Source organism: Dermochelys coriacea, chromosome 10, assembly GCF_009764565.3.
Source record: "Dermochelys coriacea isolate rDerCor1 chromosome 10, rDerCor1.pri.v4, whole genome shotgun sequence".
NCBI lineage: Eukaryota > Metazoa > Chordata > Testudines > Dermochelyidae > Dermochelys > Dermochelys coriacea.
This window is the reverse complement of record NC_050077.1, coordinates 16,961,129-16,980,900: the sequence shown is the minus strand read 5'-3', so window position 1 is coordinate 16,980,900 and position 19,772 is coordinate 16,961,129. Positions and strand designations below refer to the sequence as shown.

At 42.4% G+C, this 19,772-nt stretch overlaps 1 protein-coding gene across 1 annotated transcript in view; it reads right to left on the bottom strand.

The window, feature by feature from the left end:
- Positions 1–7,768: 7,768 nt before the first annotated feature.
- DNAH3 (dynein axonemal heavy chain 3) overlaps positions 7,769–19,772 on the bottom strand; it is a 113,913-nt gene continuing 101,909 nt past the window's right edge. Inside the window, exons 55-62 of the mRNA XM_038420155.2 lie at positions 19,327–19,571; positions 17,533–17,649; positions 16,163–16,317; positions 15,235–15,402; positions 13,851–13,993; positions 13,083–13,287; positions 12,555–12,692; positions 7,769–9,807 (exon numbers count right to left, since the gene is read on the bottom strand). Of these exons, the coding sequence (XP_038276083.1) occupies positions 9,454–9,807; positions 12,555–12,692; positions 13,083–13,287; positions 13,851–13,993; positions 15,235–15,402; positions 16,163–16,317; positions 17,533–17,649; positions 19,327–19,571 (1,525 nt within the window). The 3' untranslated portion in view covers positions 7,769–9,453. The remainder of the gene's footprint in view (positions 9,808–12,554; positions 12,693–13,082; positions 13,288–13,850; positions 13,994–15,234; positions 15,403–16,162; positions 16,318–17,532; positions 17,650–19,326; positions 19,572–19,772) is intronic.

The following is a 19,772-nucleotide window of genomic DNA, read 5'->3' as shown; positions in this document are numbered from 1 at the left end:
TTTTGCCCATCCCAGGCTCCTTTTCATATCTCCCCTCAACAGTGAGGGATCAGCCACTGGGCCAACAGGGCCCATGCCCACAGGCCAAGGCCAATTGGGGGGCCTGGAAAAATGGGCACGCCTATGCCCCAACCCCCAGCAGGAGCACTGGGTCAGACGGACCACGGTGCCGGGCAGGGAAATTCCCCTCACCCCAAGCCCAGTTCTGGCAGAAGCACATGGTGGTGGGGGAAGTCCCAGCACCTGGACTCCGGCTACAGCCCTGGGCCTGGAGGAGCTCTAGCTCCCTGCTGTGGCCTCAGGGCTGAGGGAGCTCTCAGCATGGTGGAGGGGAGACAGCTTCTCCAGACTTGGGGTCGCAGTGGGTGGGGGCAGAAAGAAGCAAATGAGTTGCAGGGTGGCAGTGGGAGGGTGGGGGTGGAACAGGACAGAGCCACAGGGGAATGGGCAGAATGGAGTTGGGCCACAGGCAGAAGGGGGGGGAGGGGCCCCCTCACTTGCTCTGGCCCAAGGCCCCATGAAACCTTGTGCTCTCATCTCCAGTCAGTCCAACCCTGCACAGGCGAAGTGTGGGCAGACTAAGTGCCAGATTTTGGCGCTTAAAGGGGTAGAACACTGTTACAAGGGAGAAAACAAATATGTAAAACAGTGGTTATGTGGACCAAAGTAATACTGATGAAAATCCAACTCATTTGACTGAAAGTCCCGTAACTCAAACTGAATTTGATCATGAAGTCATTCAGATGTGTTTTAAGATAAATGGTTATGAATTTGGGTGTTTCCTTTCCAAATACCTATGACATCTAGTGAAAGCTAAATCCCCTCTCAGTCAGCACTGGGGCTGGTGTCAGCCTGACCCACATGGCATAACGCCGGTTGGGTGGTGAAACTAGCGAACTTCAGTCTGACTGGGAAATTCTAGAATTTCCTTACTGTGGTTTTCTCCCTTGGGTAGAGGCAGGCTCCCTATAGCCTCAGGTTTTTAGCTCTTCCCACTTCACTCTGGTCTCAACAGTATCTACCAAGCTGTGATCCAATTCCCATTACAGTAGCTGGATTACACTCTTGAACAGCAACAGCTAGATCCATTCCTGACACAACTCCTTCAAAGACAGCATAAGTAGATTTACACCAGGGATAAATTGGTCTCAAGTCTCCAGGTTTGTAGTTTTTCCCTGTATCATAATGATGCCACAGTATTTCTAGCACCGTGATCCCTCACCCAGTTCTCTCATTTGGCATATTGAGACTGTATGAATATGATCTCATTAAAACAGCTCCAGTCACCCACATTACATTAATACTGCCAGTTACTGAGGACTTATGTTTTCAATAAAGTGCTTTTCAAAACTTTGGGGGGTTTGCTTTGTGTCATTTTTTAGGCGCATTTCCCTCTCTCTGCAGAAGTTTATCAGTCCCCTTTTCCCAGGATCAGATTTTGTTACTAGAACAGTCTTGCAAGGTGTTGCATGACCTCAGCTCCCATCAGGCCCTTTGTCCTCTGCAAATCGGACACATTTTGTAGTTCTAAAGCCCACAGTTTTCTTTCAAAGTACAATATAGAGTTCTTTGACAAGACATGTACAGACTGGAGCTGTAGCTCACAAAAGCTTATGCGCAAATAAATTTGTTAGTCTCTAAGGTGCCACAAGTACTCCTTTTCTTATTCCTATATAGTGGTGGTTTTCAACCTGTGGTCTGCAGACCTCTTGGCGTCTATGTCTAAGGGGGTCTGTGAAAGGTGGTTGTTACCACAGAACAACAGTTTTCAATTTGTGGTCCATGGACCCCTGGGGGTCTGCAGAGTATGTCTAAGATTTCCCAAGGGGTCTGCATCTCCATTAGAAAATTAAGGGTCCACAAATGAAAAAAGGTTGAAAAATCACTGCTATACAGTCTCCCTTGGACAGCTTCTTCATACATTTAATTAAAGCATCCTGACTTTTCAATAGCGTTTGCCCTGCACGGGACAGTCAGTACACGTCGTTTCCTTAATTTTCTGTGACTTCCTTCACGTAAAGCCTGATGCTTTTCAGTTGATCACAACCTTCAGGAGATGAATTGGAATAGAAAAGCCCCTGCCAGAGTAATTTGACATTCTTTCAAATAAGGACCTGAGTCAGCTGCGGGAATACTCTGATGAGCTAACTTGTGGGCACTGCAGTGGCAATTTGTTTGCATGACATTTGCCCTTGAATGTCCAGTAACATCCTCTACATTGGTCATTCCTTTAACTCCATCACTCCTAGGGCTATAACTAACGACATATCAATCCAAATTCATTCCTTTTGTAAGTGGGTGCTCCATCATATAAGCAAATGGTCTTGCAACCACTTACAGTATATGGCCAGTTACGTTTTTATGGATGAAGAACTCCTATTAAGCTTCAGCAATGGCCTAACCTGTTCCAGGGAGAGTGTCATAGGGCCTGCTCTACACTAACAAGGTAGGTTGATTTAAGTTATGCTAGTAAAGTTATGTAAGATATGTAACTTAGTCGACATAGCTTAGATAGACTTACAGCGGTGTCCACACCACGCTATATGGACGGGAGATGCTCTCCCATCAGCCTGTCGCATCTTCACCAAACCCACTCAATCTATGCCTGCTGCATCGATCGCAGCAGCACCAATTTAGCCTACAGTGAAGACAAGCCCATAGAAATAAGAGATGGAAATAACTTATTAGTTCATCTGATCTAATGCAAGGTAGTTCCCCAAATTACCTTTGTAGAATCAGGGGAAATAAAGGTGATTTCAACACTCCTCTCTGGGACATATTTTTAAACTTGAACTCAACCTAAACTCTAAGTTTGTGCTCTCAAATTTTGGGGCACACAGTTTTGTACACATTTTTGTAAAACTTGGATCTGCATACGGAGATTGGGTCATTTCAAACTACATCTCAGCTTTGTGACATGCATAAAACTAATGAAGACTTGAACTAAATGCCAGTGGGTCAATCTGCTGCTCTGCACAAACTGAAAGTTTACTTTATTTCCCTATACCTATGATTTCACCTGCAAGAACGTTAATGACAGGCTTCATTAGCCAAAGACTCCAGCATATTATCCATAGAAGAGCTCCATGGAAAGCCAGCCCCATGCAATTTAACATTAGGCACTTTACTTCAGAAGGAACCTCCATTATGTTTTCACTTTTGTGCATGGGAATTTTATCCTTTAGCAGCCCAACAAACAGTTTGGCGAGCAACAATGATGGCACTTCATTTCGGAAATGGCCTTTCGTACTGATTAGAAACTGGTAGGTTTAGTTTGCAGCTGCTGGCCCTGCCTGGCTTTCAGGAACACTAGCTTGGAAATCATCTGTGCCATTTCTGGTGAAGGCATAGCTACTCCATGAGTTTTCGATAGCGTGCGTCTCATTTAATTTTTATCTGCTTTGAAATGCATCCAAGAACGATCACTGGGGCTGGGCATATGTGTTCTGCAGTAATTACAGGCGTTTGTGTGGTTTGGTTAATGTGAGTCTGACTGAGAAATGGAAGCTCTGGATATGGTTTGAGTAGTCCCAACATCAAACACATTAGTATTAATCATTAATATTACTAGGAACTTGATATATCTGCAGATCTTTCTTGTCCTGGCTTAACCACAGAAGTAAATCCTGCCTGGCTAACAGTGGTGTTATCTTTTTTATTTACATTTGCCAAGAAGTGTTTTTAGGACCAATGCCATGCCAAATTGTCAAGCTCTAGATAGTGCTGACATAGATAAGTCACAGCTCGCAAAAGGATGCAAAGCAGAATTTCAGAATATGATAGACAATGTCTTACAAGCAGATATCCCCACAAGGAGAATTTCATCACCTCCTCTCTAACAGGAAGAGAAACCCAGTGTAAAGTCATCACATGCTTTTTTAGTAACCTAGTAATCACCAACAAAATTAACTCAAAAAAGAAAAGGAATACTTGTGGCACCTTAGAGACTAACAAATTTATTTGAGCATAAGCTATCGTGAGCTACAGCTCACTTCATCCGATGCATCCGATGAAGTGAGCTGTAGCTCACGAAAGCTTATGCTCTAATAAATTTGTTAGTCTCTAAGGTGCCACAAGTACTCCTTTTCTTTTTTGCGAATACAGACTAACACAGCTGCTACTCTGAAAAAAATTACTAGAGATTGGGAATGGCTGAGTTAAAGGGAATGTTGCAAGGGACACAGTCACACACCCACCCACCCACCCCTTTAGGGAATTACTACATAGCCAAACATTTTGGACATGCTTGTATAAAAGCTTACAGAAAACTTTAAAATACATCTTGTTCAAAACCAAGTTTAATCTTTTCTAGGAGATGCCTCCTCTCACAGATCAACTAAGATTGCTATCTACTGAGAATATTAATAACAGCAAGGAAGTTGTTCACAAGGAATAGCAGCAAAGAAATGTTATAGCTCATAAGAGATATCTCTATAATTACACTATAGTTAAATGAGATGCATATTAAAAAATTGGATATGCACACACTAAACAAGAAACCTCAAAGAGGAAAGTTACCTGCAGTGCACATAATGATTTGAAGATTTGTGGTGTCAGCCTTAAATCACATATTTAATTTTAACCTTTATGAACAGATTCACTACTCCACTCGAGCATTGAAAAACAGGCAGAGCCTACTGACCAGTTAAGCTGGGTTTAGTTACTTTGCATCTCCAAAGAAGGAGAAAGTACCTGAAGCATACTGGTGAATCTGGCTCTTAGTCTGCAATGGACTTACTGATTTGGGTTGAGTTAATGAGACTGGCCCTATCTAAAGGGGGCTGGGGAAGCCCAGTCATTGGGTCCCAATGTCTCCGTTTTAAGGGTTCTTCCTGTACTCCATCCAGCCTCATTTCCCCTGGCAGTGCTGCCTTGCTATGCACTGGAGTCACTGCAGCTGTGCCACAGGAAGCACTTCAAGCCCAAAGCAGCCTGCAACTACAGAATCTAAAGAGCAGAGACAGCTGAGCAAACTAAATCCATAAATAAGAATTCTCAACACATGGGTCCAGCTTCCCTCATGCTACTGACTTATTACATAGGTGAGGTTTTTCGTAGGAGTAGGTGGGTGATATTCTGTGGCCTGCGTTGTGCAGGAGGTCGGACTAGATGATCAGAATGGTATCTTAGTATCTATTAATCTATGAATCTATTACATCCCATAGAATTGTTGCTTGCAAATTACTGTAGAGGAAGGGTTGTGACTGGTTATTTTACCTCTGATATCACAATGTCCCACTAAGTGTTACCTGAGCGGTTGACTTAATAGTGTTCATGGCATATAATCGTAACTATTAGGTTATTCATAATAATTCTTTTGTCTAACTGCAACCTAATTTATTCAAATATAGTCCATGCACAAAATTTCAGTTAATTTCAACTATATGAACAGTTCCAAGACTCTGTGTTATTCCATTATTAAGTTCATCTCGGACAAAGAAGACTGATACACATAGTAAGTTTCAGGACCCAGGTTTTAGTTAAAGTCATATCAATTCATTGATTTACTTGTAATCCTCAGAAATTTAGTTCTGTACACAAAGCATGTGTGTGTAAGTTTTAAAAATCCTGCATCTTCCCCACCCTGCTACAAGTGCAAAATTGAACTTCAGTCTTAACTATGAATCATGACCAGTGCCTCCATAATACTGAATAAAAATCACTTGCATCAAATACCCATGTTTAGGGCCCTACCAAATTCACGACCATGAAAAACATGTCATGGACCATGAAATTTGGTCTCCCCCCATGAAATCCGGTCTTGTGTTTTAACCCTCTACTATACAGATTTCACGTGGGAGACCAGCATTTCTCAAATTGGGAGTCCTGACCCAAAAGGGAGTTGCAGGGGTGTCACAAGGTTATTTTGGGGGGGGGGTCACAGTATTGCCACCTTCACTTCTGCGCTGTTGCCTTCAGAGCTGGGCGGCCGGCGAGCAGCGGCTGTTGGCTGGGTGCCCAGCTTTGAAGGCATCGTCCCACCCCTAGCAGCAGCACCGAAGTAATGTGGCAGTACCATACCAGGCCACCCTTACTTTTGCACTGCTGCCTTCAGAGCTGGGCGGCCGGAGAGTGGCAGCTGCTGACTGAGAGCCCAGCTCTGCAAGCAGCAGTGCAGAATTAAGGGTGGAAATACCATACCATGCCATCCTTACTTCTGCACTGTTGCTGGCAGCGGCGCTGCATTCAGAGCTGGGCTCCTGACCAGCAGCTGCTGCTCTCCAGCTACCCAGCTCTGAAGGCATTGGCGCCACCAGCAGCAGCACAGAAGTAAGGGTAGCAGTACTGCTACCCCCCCTGAAATAACCTTGCAAACCTCCCCCCCACACCCCAACGCTTTTTGGGTCAAGACTCCTACAATTACACCACCATGAAATTTCAGATTTAAATAGCTGAAATCATGAAATTTACGATTTTAAAAATTCTTTGACCATGAAATTCACCGAAATGGACAGTGAATTTGGTAGTGCCCTACCCATGTTCCTACTTGTGGATCTATCAACATGTAATAATGTACCAAATATTTGTATGCTATACTGTATATAATGCATCAAATATACTGGATATAGTGCGGGACCCTCCTGCCTGGCCCCTGAGCTTCCGGCCAGGGAGGCTAGCCCCCAGCCCCTCCCCTGCTGCCGCATGGGCAGTTTGGCTTTTGCCCGCCCTCCTCCCAGGCTTTCCAATAAGCCTGTCCTGCCACTCTGAGTGGCATGGTAAGAGGGCAGGAGGTCCCAGGGTAGTCAGGGGACGGGGGCAGTTGCATGGGGCAGAGGTTCGGGGGGTGGTGGTCAGGAGACAGAGAGCGGGGGGAGTTGGATGGGGGTGGGGTCCCAGAGGGGGACAGGGAGGGGTTGGATGGGGATGGGGTCCTGGGGGGCAGTTAGGGATGGGGGTTCCAGGAGGAGGTGGTCAGGGGACAAGGAGTGGGGGGGATTGGATAGGTCGGGGGGTCTGGGATGCCTGTCAGGGGGAAGGGGTGTGGTGGGTCCCAGGGGGGCAGTTATGGCAGGGGGTCCTGGGAGGGGGCAGTCAGGGGACAAGGAGCAGGGAGGGTTGGCTGGGTCAGAGGTTCTGAGGGGGGCAGTCAAGGGGGAGGGGGCAGATAGGGGGTGGGTACCAGGCTGTTTGGGGAGGCATAGCCTTCCCTACCCGGCCCTCCATACTGTTTCGCAACCCCGATGTGGCCCTCAGGCCAAAAAGTTTGCCCACCCCTGATCTAGGCACAATGGGCAAATTCTTGTGATAAGCCATGGTGAGACTTAATTAGCCGAGACAGCATCATCGAATGATTAGGGCATGAAACTAGGAACATCTGAGTTATCGCTCTAGTTCTGACATTAACTCACTACCTGGCCTCAAGTAAGTCATTTAGGTGCCAAAAGAAGGGCAGCCAAAAAATTAAGAGTCAGAAAATTAGCACATGCCTTTGAGAATATTAGCTCTGATCTCTGACTTTTGTTTCCCCAAAGTCTAATACGAGGCTCATGATCTGTGAGCATACAACTCCCCAGCCAGCACACCCTCTGGGGGCTGGGCATGACATATCTGGAGTGCCTACCTTAACATTCCCTGCTGAACAGCTGTTCTGGCCCAGTGGTATTTCTTGTTGTGATTCAGCTGTCCAGCCAGGTCACAGAGTCCCACACGTCCTGGGGTACCAGTAGTCCTACAAATAATAGTCTGTCAACTTCACATGGGACCTTCAGTCCAAGTCTGGACTCATTAGTTCTTACCCCTGTATTGTAGTGGTGGTGGGGAGGGGACAGGGGGGTTACAGTAGTCCTAATTCCTTGTCAGCAGGAGTTTCTGCTCCTCCTTCCTCAGCAGTCTGGTAGAGGAACTCAGGACGTCACACTCTATTGGGTTTCAGTCCAGAGACCCTTGAATAGGCAGACAAGGCCCAACTGCACAAGGGCTGCCCCCTCAGACCACTTCCTTGCTCTACCTTGGGCTTTTGCCTCAGTCTCTTCATGGGCTCCCAGCATGCCAGTTCCAAAACATACCTTCCTTTAGAGAGGTTCCATCGCCCAGCTAGCCCGCCCAGCTCTCTGACTCCTCCAGGCTTCTTCCACTGAGCAAGAACCAGAAATCTGCTCTCCTTCTGCAGTAGGGCCTAACTGAGCCAGGCTCAGGCCTTTTCACTCCTTCCTCCAGGCTTAACACCTATTGCAGGCTGATTGCACTCACACGCCCTCATTAACTCCTTCTGACCCAGTGTGGGGTCGGTACACACCCATCACAGATCCCAGGTCTATCTCAGCAGGGCGTTGTGGGGAGTAATTAGTTAATGTCTGTGTAGCTCTATGAAGATGCACAGAACTATTTTATTTTTAATTAGTTTGCAAAGTATTTTGAGCTCCTTTTATGAGAGGCTCTAAACAAACACCATATATAATCAGGTTATGAATTAAACATATGAGAGGGTGGGCTGAGGAGGTAAGGCACAGGGAGAAACTCTACAGCCTTTCTCTCAGGCACACAGAATGTGTATGGTCGGGTAAGACAAAGAGAAAATGGAACAGCACTCTGAATGATACTTCTAAATTATATTGAAACTGAAAATTTAAACATCTGCAGCATGCATATGCTTTGGGCATGCTGAAAACCATGACATAGAGGCTTGTGCTGAAATTCTGGGGCCTATCATCATCTGGTGTAAATTATCATAGTTCCACAATGCAACTATGACAATTTATATCACTGTAGGGCCTGTTCTGTTTGTTTGGGGGCAGACTCTAGCCCCCCCCCAACCTCCACTTTCCTAGGGCATACAAGGCCATGCATGCAAAGGGAAGACAGGCTATAGGGAGCTCACACAGCAGTAGGCAGATCCAGTAAGGCCTATTTTCATGAGTAATGGTTGCAGGAGGACAGCATCTATATCTCTTTCAGATTAAGCAGCCATCTAGGCCCAATCCTGCTCTTGTTTCAAATCAATGGCAAAATCCCATTTGGCAGGTCTGGGCCTGTAGTTCATAAGTGGGGAATAGGGTTGCCAATATTGGTTGGATGTATTCCTGGAGGTTTCGTCACATGACAATCTTTAATTAAAGATTATTTTTAAATTCCTGGAGACTCCAGGACAATCCTGGAGGATTGGCAACCCTAGTGGGGGGCAAGCTAACCAAACTGCATGAAGGTTTCTGTTTATCAGGATTACACAAGGTCAGAATGATGTGGACTGTACAGTGAGTATTCTCTCTGGGAATTCTGCCCTCTTTGATCTACAGAACAGCGAGGCCCAAGTCTTTGTAACAGGGTTTTGTCTGGAGTGTTTTGTTTTAATCAGTCCTTCCCCTACTAATGCAAAATGGCTGAAAAGCAAAAGAAATAGGAAGTAGAAATGTTTAAAAATCAGCAATAAATGCTGATGTAAAAAAGAAGTGCAGCTACAGGAGCGTGAAGTATGTCTTTTAATTATAAAATTCAGGTATCTTGAAGTACGTAAATTTAATCATCTAACTGGCATAGTGCTGCCACACCACGATTTATCCAGTGTTTCTGAGGCTGGTCTGATGGGAGCTCTATTGAGAGAACAAAGTTAGTTGAATGCCCTGTAGTGGACAAGGTACCTCTTCTTGCACTTGTCTTGTAAACAGGGCATGAGTAAATGTTCTCATGCAGAAATGCTGAACTTTCTCCAGGTTTCAGCCAAATTACAGGCATAGAATCATAAAGGATTTTTGGAAGCGATTCCCCAATCTGCATGGTTTCTCTGTCCCAACGGGCACCTTCTAAAAAAAGTCCTTCCACATATGCCCCATCTTCTGGCATTTCCTCCAAGCTGTGTTCCTGTCTTGTCACCTGGAATGATTAAATAATTGGCTTTGGTCTCCTTTCATATCCAGAATATATGTACTCAGTAGAATCATCATATCTGCAGTGCTCAGATAGCTGATTAAGGGCCTGATCCAAAGACCAATGAAGTCAATGGGACATTTTCTTTGGCTTCAATGGATTTAGGATCAAGCCCTACGTGCTTCTTTGGTGTCTCCATCTTGCAGTTCTTAAGGAGACCCAATCTATCTTTTATTCATACTACTGGCAAATATGCTTAAATAAAATAGTATGTATTACCGAGTTTTCCATCATTTTAGTGGCATTTGTATAGTTGTATGTACAGGGGGTGAACTTCACCTTTGTATAGAGGACCAGCATGAGGCCTGCGCACTAGTTAAATGCCACTTAAGCCCTCGAAATAGGACTTAAGTGGTGCATAGGTCTTGTGCTGGCTCTCTGCAGAGGGATGAATTTTACTCAGAGACCTTATAAGAATGAATGAATTAAACAAAAAGATGTCTTGGTGATCACACAATTAAGATACCAAAGGAAAACTGCCAAAATATAAAAGAAGAAACTAATGGCACTTAACCCGAACAGGGCCCAGGCTAAATACTCCTGCAACAAAAGTAGGGAGGCAAATAGCAAAAAAACCCAAACGGTACGCTCAATCATGTGCGTCCTCTGCTACTAACGGGAGTTCCTTCAAACACTGATGGCTACTTTCCTCAGAGGGAAGTGATTGTCATAAATCCCCATTTTATTTTTTTATTTATTTAAATCCTCGCACACAAGATATGTAACTGAGACATCTTCTCATTTGTGCTTCCCTTGGATTGTTTTCAGAGCACTCACCAAGATAGTTTTTAAGGCCATTTTTCTAGCATGTGGCAAGTCTCATAAACAGAGGCTTTGATCGTGCACCATTGCAGTCAAGGGGAGCTCTGCCAACTGACTTCAGTGTGCATAGTAGGATCAAAATCATGGAGAATCTACAACAATAGTTCTAAAGATAATGTATTTTTCCCGGCTTTAGTGTTTCACAGTCTGCTCATTATGGTAGATAAGTGTTTAACGTTCTTTGGACTCATTATTTTCACCTCTTTCTGTGCAATCCCAGTAGCCCTGAATCCCTGACTTAAACTATTACCGGTTTATCTGTCCAAGATTCTGTTTTTTCCATTCAGCATTCATTCTTCTCACTAGTTCTCTAATATTTTTTAAACTAGTGTCTCCTAGCTAAGGGATTAATTAAGTAGAAAAATAGCCTCTGGTGCTTCTGGCCTTTAAAAGCTCTATAGGCACTCTGGTCTCTGCAGCCTCAGAATCTATTTCTGATTGTTCATGAAAAGCGTTCCCTTTTCAACAAGGACCCAGTTCCACTGTAGCATTCCACATCAGTTCCCGACTCCCCAGACAATAGTCTCCCACTCCAGCCAGTATGGTCACAGAGTAGATGCTGACGGCAGTAAGAATGGGACCCTCAGGCTGTAAGCTCACCAGGGCTGAGATGTTGGGCCAGGAGCAGCGGCACAGGAGCTAGCAAACAGAACTGGAAATGGGAGTTTGAATAGGTGTTTGTAAGAGTAGTTTGGGGAAGAGGGGTGTTGCGTTCTGTTTTCTTTTTTTTTTTTTTTTGGTGGGTTTTTTTTTTCTTCTTTTTTTCTTGAAAGGAGCTTAGGCAGGAAGGCTATGACAGCTACTGAGGCAGCAGTAGTAGTGACCCAAGGAACGGAAGAGACAATGAAGATGACTGGATGTGGAAGCTGCAGGATGTACATTATCCTGGAATGGGTACCTGAAAAGTGCTTTGTTTGAATGAAGTGCCAAAGCTGATGGAAGAGACAATCCAAGGTTTGGAGATGCAGGTAAACACTATGGTTGAGTTTAAAAGGGGGATTTGAGCAGATGATGGAGGGAAGGTGAGAAGAGGCTCAAAGGAAAACTCAAGACTCGCAGGCAAGTTATTTAAGTGTCAATGTTGACGCAAGAAAAAAATGGATATAAACTGGCCATCAACTAGTTTAGGCTTGAAATTAGACAAAAATTTCTAACCATCAGAGGAATGAAATTCTGGAACAGTCTTCCAAGGGGAGTAAAAAACCTAACTGGCTTCAAGACTGAGCTTGATAAATTTATGGAGGGGATGGTATGATGAGATTGCTACAATGATATGTGGCCCATCTGCAACTGCTAGTCGCAAAAATCCCCAACGGCTGGAGATGGAGTACTAGATGGGAAGGGCTCTGAATTACAACAGAGAATACTTTCCTAGGTGGTCTTGCCAATGTTCTCAGGGTTCAACCGATCGCCATACTTGGGGTTGGAATTTTCCCCCAGGTCAGATTGGCTGAGACCCTAGGGTTTTTTTGCCATCTTCTAAAGCATGAGTTACGTGTCACTTGCTGGTTTAAACTAGAATAAATGGTGGATTCTCTGTAACTTTAAGTCTTTATATCATGATTTGAGGACTTCAGTAACTCAGACAGAGGTTATCAGTCTAATGCAGGATGGGGTGGGTGAGGTTGTGGCCTGCAATGTGCAGGCAGTCAGACTAGATGATCACAATGGTCCCTGCTGGCCTTAAAGTCTATGAGTCTATGAGATTCCAATTTCTGTTACACTGGTATAAATCTAAAGTGACTCAGGTTCACACGGACACCCTAACATGTCCCCATTGTCTTGTCTGTAAAATGCTAGCTTGTTTTTGTCCGTTTCGTGTAACACATGTAAATTGTTTGTATAAATGAAATTCCTCCACATATTTTTACCTCAAATTCAAATCCAATATGATCAATTGGGATGGTGTATTTTCTAGCATAGTTCTGTGAAACACCTGTTAAGAAGGACTGAGTAAAGTAGAATCCAGATATCCAAAATATGTTGGGAGGCCCTTTGCTGATCCACTCCTAAATATGAAAATATATAGATATATTTATTAGCAAAACCCAAAACATTTATTTCTTTAGATTGTAAAAATTTTTCAACCCTATCTTGCTGCTGAATACAATATAAAACATTTCTCCCTACTGAAAAGTTTGAAGCAAAAAGCTGAAAATTGTACATTGTCACTACAGAGTAACGGCCAGATTGTGAAGTCCTCACTCACACTTTTGAGCAGTTACTCACATGGATAATCCCAAAAGGATTGCTCATGAGTAACTGCTTGTGAATGTGTGTAAGAAGTTCACAAACTGTCTCTATCTGGGAATTATTAAGTAACCCTAACTGAAGTAAATCCTCTCGTTCAGCCTTCATACATTGGTCCCTGAGATGGATCCACACCAGTTTTAGTATACCTGGAAGAAGGCCAAACGTGTAAGAAGATCAGACACGTAGCTGCCCAGGAGTTTCAGCGATGGATAGGATTTGGCTGCCCACATTGGTGGTACTTTGCCTCCGAGCATGCTGTTGAAAACATCCTCGAGTTCAGATGACATCAACACTTGACCTTTGATAGCTTTGCCTAAATTGACAAGACTGCTCCGAACAACTTCTGTAAGCCTGCAGATAAAGGGGAGATTGCCATTTCATTACTCACTAAACCTCTGGTCCAAAGCCAACTGAATTCTATGCACTGACTGCCATTGACTGAAAGCCCTGGAGAGTACTGAGAAATTTCTCACTGTATCTGTAAATACCAAAACTATACTTTGGCTATTAACTTCTAGGAAAAACTTACAATAGAGCAGGGAAATTAATTAACCATAGCTTTAAACTTTAGATATGAGTTGAAATATTTTCATATACTGGGAATATAGGGGACTGAATGACTCAGAGGATTCGTAATAGGATATGTTGTCTTTCACTTCATCATCACTCGTTCACATCTGGTCCACATTAGCAGTGACTAAAAGATAACTGTTACTATCAGATAACTGACCATCAGGAAGTCGTTTGCTGCAACTTTCAAATATTTTGAATCTGCTCTCAAACAGCTTTTGTAAAAGAAGTTTATTATAAAATGCTTGCAATTGTCTAAAGCTTGTGATCTGGTGCTGATCGTGAACACAAACATTTTAGCACCTTTCAGCTTTTGTAAAGTCAAAGAGAACAGGCTGCCCCACCTGTTGAATCTGATAAGTTCTTGCCTAAGAACTGTATTCATGGACTCCTCATAAAGCACTGGGTATTTCTTCATTACCGCTTCCAGGTTAAAGTCACTTGGTAATTTGGACAGGATGTCCCGTGCCAAATCTTCAACAGTTTCCTGAAATCAAGAATGTGCAGAGAATGAGGAATTTTTTCAAATTTTTTTTGTTATTGTTGCTTTTTACAAAACAGATTTCCTCAAATATTGCTGTTTCATATGCTTTTGCTTCACTGAATAGTTGTATAGCTATTTATAGATAATATACAAAGGCCCTGTTCCCCACATTATTGGGGAGCTCTGAGCGGGCCTGACTGATCTGAGGGACTATTGGCACAGAGCAGAAGAGGGTGTGAAAGGGGCTCCCCAGCTCCTCCATGATCATGGCCTGTGGAACTGCAGAAGGGGGTGGGGAGTGGATGAAATGACTCATCTTTCCCAAGCTAGCCTTCTGTGGATTCTGGCCCCTGTATCTTCACCACAGGAGTCACCCAGTCTACTGCAGCCCGAAGACTGCTGCAACTGATATGGAGCAGCCAAAGGGAAGCACAGCGGACAATCTGTGCCCTAGCAGTTAAGCACCTTGAGGGAAGCAATGTGTGTGTGTGTTGAAGGGAGGATGCGAGGAGAGGAAAGGCCTGGTACAACACCTTGATTTCTGGGGGAAGGAGACCTTTGGCCCTAATGGGCCTATGTTGCCTGACTGACTGTCCTTGAGGTCACTTCCCAGAACCATGGACTCTGTGCCCAGGGCAAGTCTGAGCAGTGATCCTGCTGAAGGAGATTTAACTAGTGCTGTGTGGGTGAGGAGCCCAGGTCAGAGCACAAACCTCCAGGATCAGGATTTGCTCAATGAAATTAAATTCCATATTTTGAAACCACCTTGGAATCTGAGTCCAGGAGCATAATCAATTGTATGTTTCAATTATCACTGTCACAGTTGCAATGTAGTGATGGTAAAAAAAGGCCTAATCACTATTAAAATATGTGGAATACAGGAAAAAATCCTTTTATCCAAGCCTCCATTTATCTGAGTAAGTTCCTTTGTTCTACTCAATCAAATGGGGCTGTACAGAATTAACCCATCAGACTGGGACAGCTCCAGCATTGCTTTATGTGCCCTCTCAACTTTGATTATTAAATACTTTCAATTTGGTCTATTTGCAGGGGAGACCACTTTCTGTTTTTAGTGAGCCCTTTATCCATAAAAGTGATTGAATCCACAAGGAGTCACTCAAACGGCCCAGTAGTTATAGGTGGAAGTGGCTGACTCCTCTAAGCCATAAGGGATGATGCACTAAGAATGCCTCCCTAAGATGCTTCCTTGACAGGGGCTTGTTTGGATCCGCAATCCCTATTACCTGTGGGGACTTGCCACCTCCACCCACTTGTCTAGGCAGAGTCAAAAGCACTCCACTGAAAAGCTGGTTGGTCTCCTGATTATCTTTAGTGATGTCTGCATTCTCATGAAGCCCAAACACTTCTGGATGTGTTGTAATTGGTAAGCTTCTTAAATAGTCAATGTAAGACTGCAAGAAAACATGTAGTTACCAACAATGTGTGTTTAATAACATATTTTTTATCAATCGGTAAATACAGCCCAGCTTTAATGGAACATAATGAGAATGTAATATACAGTCGGTCGTGTTCAAACACATGAATTCCCAACTAAAAAAATCACTGCCTTGCATAATCCAAGCAGACAAATACAAAAGCTTTGAAGATTTCAGAAACTAATTTAGAACCTGATCTTGCAATCCTCATGTAAGTATTGAGTTTATCTAATTTTCTATACTAGCAAATAAACTCCCCAGCCTTACTCAGATTATGCTGTTGAGATCAGGAGCCAAGTGCAATATTTTCAAATGTCAAAAGAGCTAGACCAGGGCAAACCATGCTGTCATGGTAAAAAGGGCCTGCAGGAGGTGTAGAGTCCCCCTGCATAGTGTCTCTGCAGCCTGACCCTTCCCAGCTTTGCAGCACCACAATCGCCCTGAAGTAGAAAACCTGCACAGATGTGGCATCATTTTTACTCATAGGAAACAGAACACTGTAAGATCATCACCTCTCATCAAGTTGCATCAGAACATTAAGTGCCAGTTCAAAACTGGTGAGTCTGTATTCTGTGAATACAGAGATACATTCTGACACTCTTTATGATCTAACATTTTTTTGTTTCCTGTACACAATAATACACAGCAGTGTACTCTGAGATTATTATTCTTAAAAGTTCATATATAAACTCAATGACTTATTAGAAGGAATTTTTATTTCCCTTTATTTCCCTACCTGGTATGGTCCATGTGGTGGTATATAGTAGTCATCCTCAGGTGAAAGTTTATACTTCTCCTGTTCTATATCTTTGTTATAGACTATGGAAAGAAGTGACAGGAGAAGACGCCTGTCTTTGTCGTCTGTTACTCTCCCACCATAGTTACATTCCCCTGGGAAATTAAACAGAAAACAGGGTTGAAAGATTGAATGGTTATTTATAAAGACGTAATAAAAATGGCTTACATTAAAGCATTCCTCTGGTAAGCTGAAAACCATGACAGGAACTATCTAACCCAGTGCTGCTCACGCTGTGATCTCTTGGCCATAAATGGTGTGGGGGGCACTTCCAGCTGGTCTGGGAAACTCCTTCCCTCACAATGATGAATCATGTCATGCTTCAAGCAGTAATACTTCCTGCTAACTGAACCCCATCTTTGGGGCTCTTTTGGCCTTTCCATTTTCCAGAGGCTTTATCTGACCAGGTACACTCCAAAAACTAAGCACTTCTCTAAGCCCTATATAATTGCTTCCTGTCTTTGGTGTAAACTCAACCCTGACTATATGTCTGCACGATGACAAAACTGTAGAGACATAAACAAGCAAGAAAAAGAACCACTCTGCAGAAGGACCTGGAGAGATTAGAACAGTGGGAGCTGCAGGCAATGAAGAGAGATTTGGTCCTAAGAGAATAGAAACTTTTATACCAGGGAAGAGGAAATAACAGCTTAGGTACAAAGTGGGGAGACATAGCCTAGCAGTCACACCTGTTACATTAAACAGGTTTATTTTCATATCTTCTCTCCATAATACTATCCCAATATTACTTTTCATGTAACTACATTCTCTATTCATTACAAAGAAGCATGAAATCATGTTTTGGAGGTTGGGATGGGAGGTGTCCATGAGCAGGCCTATAGCTGAAGAATGAGAAATGTCTAGGTGATTGTGACTACCAGGAAATATTATATCAATGATTTACAAGGCACAGGGCAATCCGCAATACCTTACAAGTGAGGCAGATTATCACACTCCCTGGCAAATCTCCAGCACTGAATATGTCATGCTCTGATGTATTGCTCAGCCAAGGTGATAGAGATGCCATTGATTCTTTTGTTTGACAAATGTTAAACATAGCCCAGGAGTTTTTCTGGACCACGAGTAACCTTTCTAGCTATGCAAACTACAACAATGATCTAGTTATTCAAATCTTATGCCTAGGGGTATATACCTTTTGCCTGGGGATGGAGGGGGGCAAGAAAGAATAACTACATAGAATCTAACTCATGTATCATGGACCATCATTGTAGTTATGATGTTTTCATTCATCACCTGAAGTTATTTTTATAAAATACCCACCAGTACATTACAGAGTGCCACTTCTATACCTGTTAGATAGGTCAGAGCTTCAAATGGGATTTCTTCATACTCATTCAGAAACATCTGGATCTGTCGCATACTGATTCTAAGATCAGATTCATTGAATTCATATGGAATATTCCAACCTGTTCAATTAAAAAAAGACATCTGATTCAGTGGTATATTGTCCTGATAACTATGCTTAGGAAATAATGACATTGGTATGAAGTTGTTATTACAGAGTAACAGCCTCCTGCCACTAGATCACTACTCAGTGAAGCTTAGGCATTTGCCTGAGTGTTTACTATCCAAGTTGGAGATAGCTATCCTTAACAACATTCTATCCCAGTGCAACATTATATACTTACTTACTGCATTCCAAATAATTAAAGATGTGCCCATAGGTCCTGACATTTTGACACTGCTCACAACTGAAAAGCTGTATTCTAATAGATGTAGGGAACAACTGTACAGTGCTTTAGCTGATCTGAAATCAGCTAGATAGCAAGACCATAGGAATTCTGACTGATTTCAGTGTTTTAACCTTTGTGACTGACTGAACTTAGACTGTTTATCAATAAACAAATATCCTCCTTCTAGCAATCTAACTGCTGTGCAATTAAATAGGTACAGTGGTTGCTACTAAAAAGATAATGTCTAACAAGAATTACTACTTATCACATAGTGGTATCAAAGATATGGAAGTTATTTTATATCCTAAGTACAGGAAAATGTATCCTAAGTACAATTAACATGTAAGGTTAACTCTTGGCAGATGTTGTCTTTTTAATGGTGATCATTGTGTCACGTATTTTGAATAATTCTGATCTGAATAAAACATAGTCGATATGTTACTATATATCAAACCAACCATGCAAAACTGTACCCACTTAGTCATCTAGGATAGGTATCTTTCTCTGACAGAGAAGTCAAATATTTGTCTTTTATCATCAGCTGCATGATAAGGTAGGTGAATAGATTGTATCTATAGAATGATTAATTTGTATGACAAGTTAGCAATACTGTGTTAAGCATACAATGTGCATGCCAAGTTCAGACTTGGTGTAAATGGGCAGAACTCCATGTAAGTCAATGGAGTATATGACATCTGAGTTTGGCCCTAAATATTTTTTAAAACAACTTTTAATTCCACACCATATTTGTTGGTCATGTAGGACTTATTCACAAAAAAAAAGAAAAACAAATCAAATTCTTATATATGTTATGCTTTTGGGAATTTTCATTGTATGGCCAATTAGCTGCAGCTAAATAAATTCAAATGCTACACTAAATGAACATGTGCAGTAGCTTTGCTCGATAAAAAAAATAATGTAAGTAAAATTCAATATTTATTAATAAAAAAGGTAAATAATTTAAAATGAAAACTTGAATAGGAGTTGTTTTTAACAAAAAGATAAACAACTGTTTTATGCAGAAATGTAATAAAATAATAATAATAAATATAATAATAATAATAACAACAACACAGCAATTTATGACAACATAAATACATTCTATGTTTACTTTGCAAGCTCCCAGTGACTTCAATAGCAGTTTTGTCTGAATAAGAACCTCAGGAGTCGAACCTGTGTGTATTTATAAAGCCCCAAACCTCAAAATAGCTTTTCAGTGTTGCTTCACTATATTCTGTGTAATGATGACACACAAAAATTCACAGCCATCATCAGATAACATGACCACCCTCTTCTCACAATGCTGGAGGTAATGCTTCTGGCTGGCATTCTGCAGGCAAGACTGAAGTAACATATTGCAAAACTGCTAATGCTTTTTAGGAGAGATCTGCAAAATGATCCAAATCTTACCCAATGGGCCAAAATTTTTCCTTTCTTGAATCAGGGCATGGAAAAAGCAAAGTCCAAAAAGCAATTTTTGCCACATTTCTTGTTTTTGGCAACTGGTAAAGAATGCAGGATCAGACACTGGGTCATTGAGGTACGATCGTAGGAGATTTGCTCTAACCCCTTTAGGAGGTTCATTGGTCATTTTGATGCCATTCTGGAGAATACTGACAGGAAACTTTTCTGATGGATAACTGGTTAACCATAATCTGAACAGGGTAAAGACAAAAACATATTTGATTAAATATCCTCAGTCTTGAACTGCATCAGTTTTAAACTTTATTAATATAAGAGTCAGTTGCAATCTAAATATATTTTTAGAAACAGATGTGGATTAGATAAATTGACTATCTACATGGAAAAGATGGTGTCTCGATTACATATTGCTATTTTCTCAATGATCTTTAAAT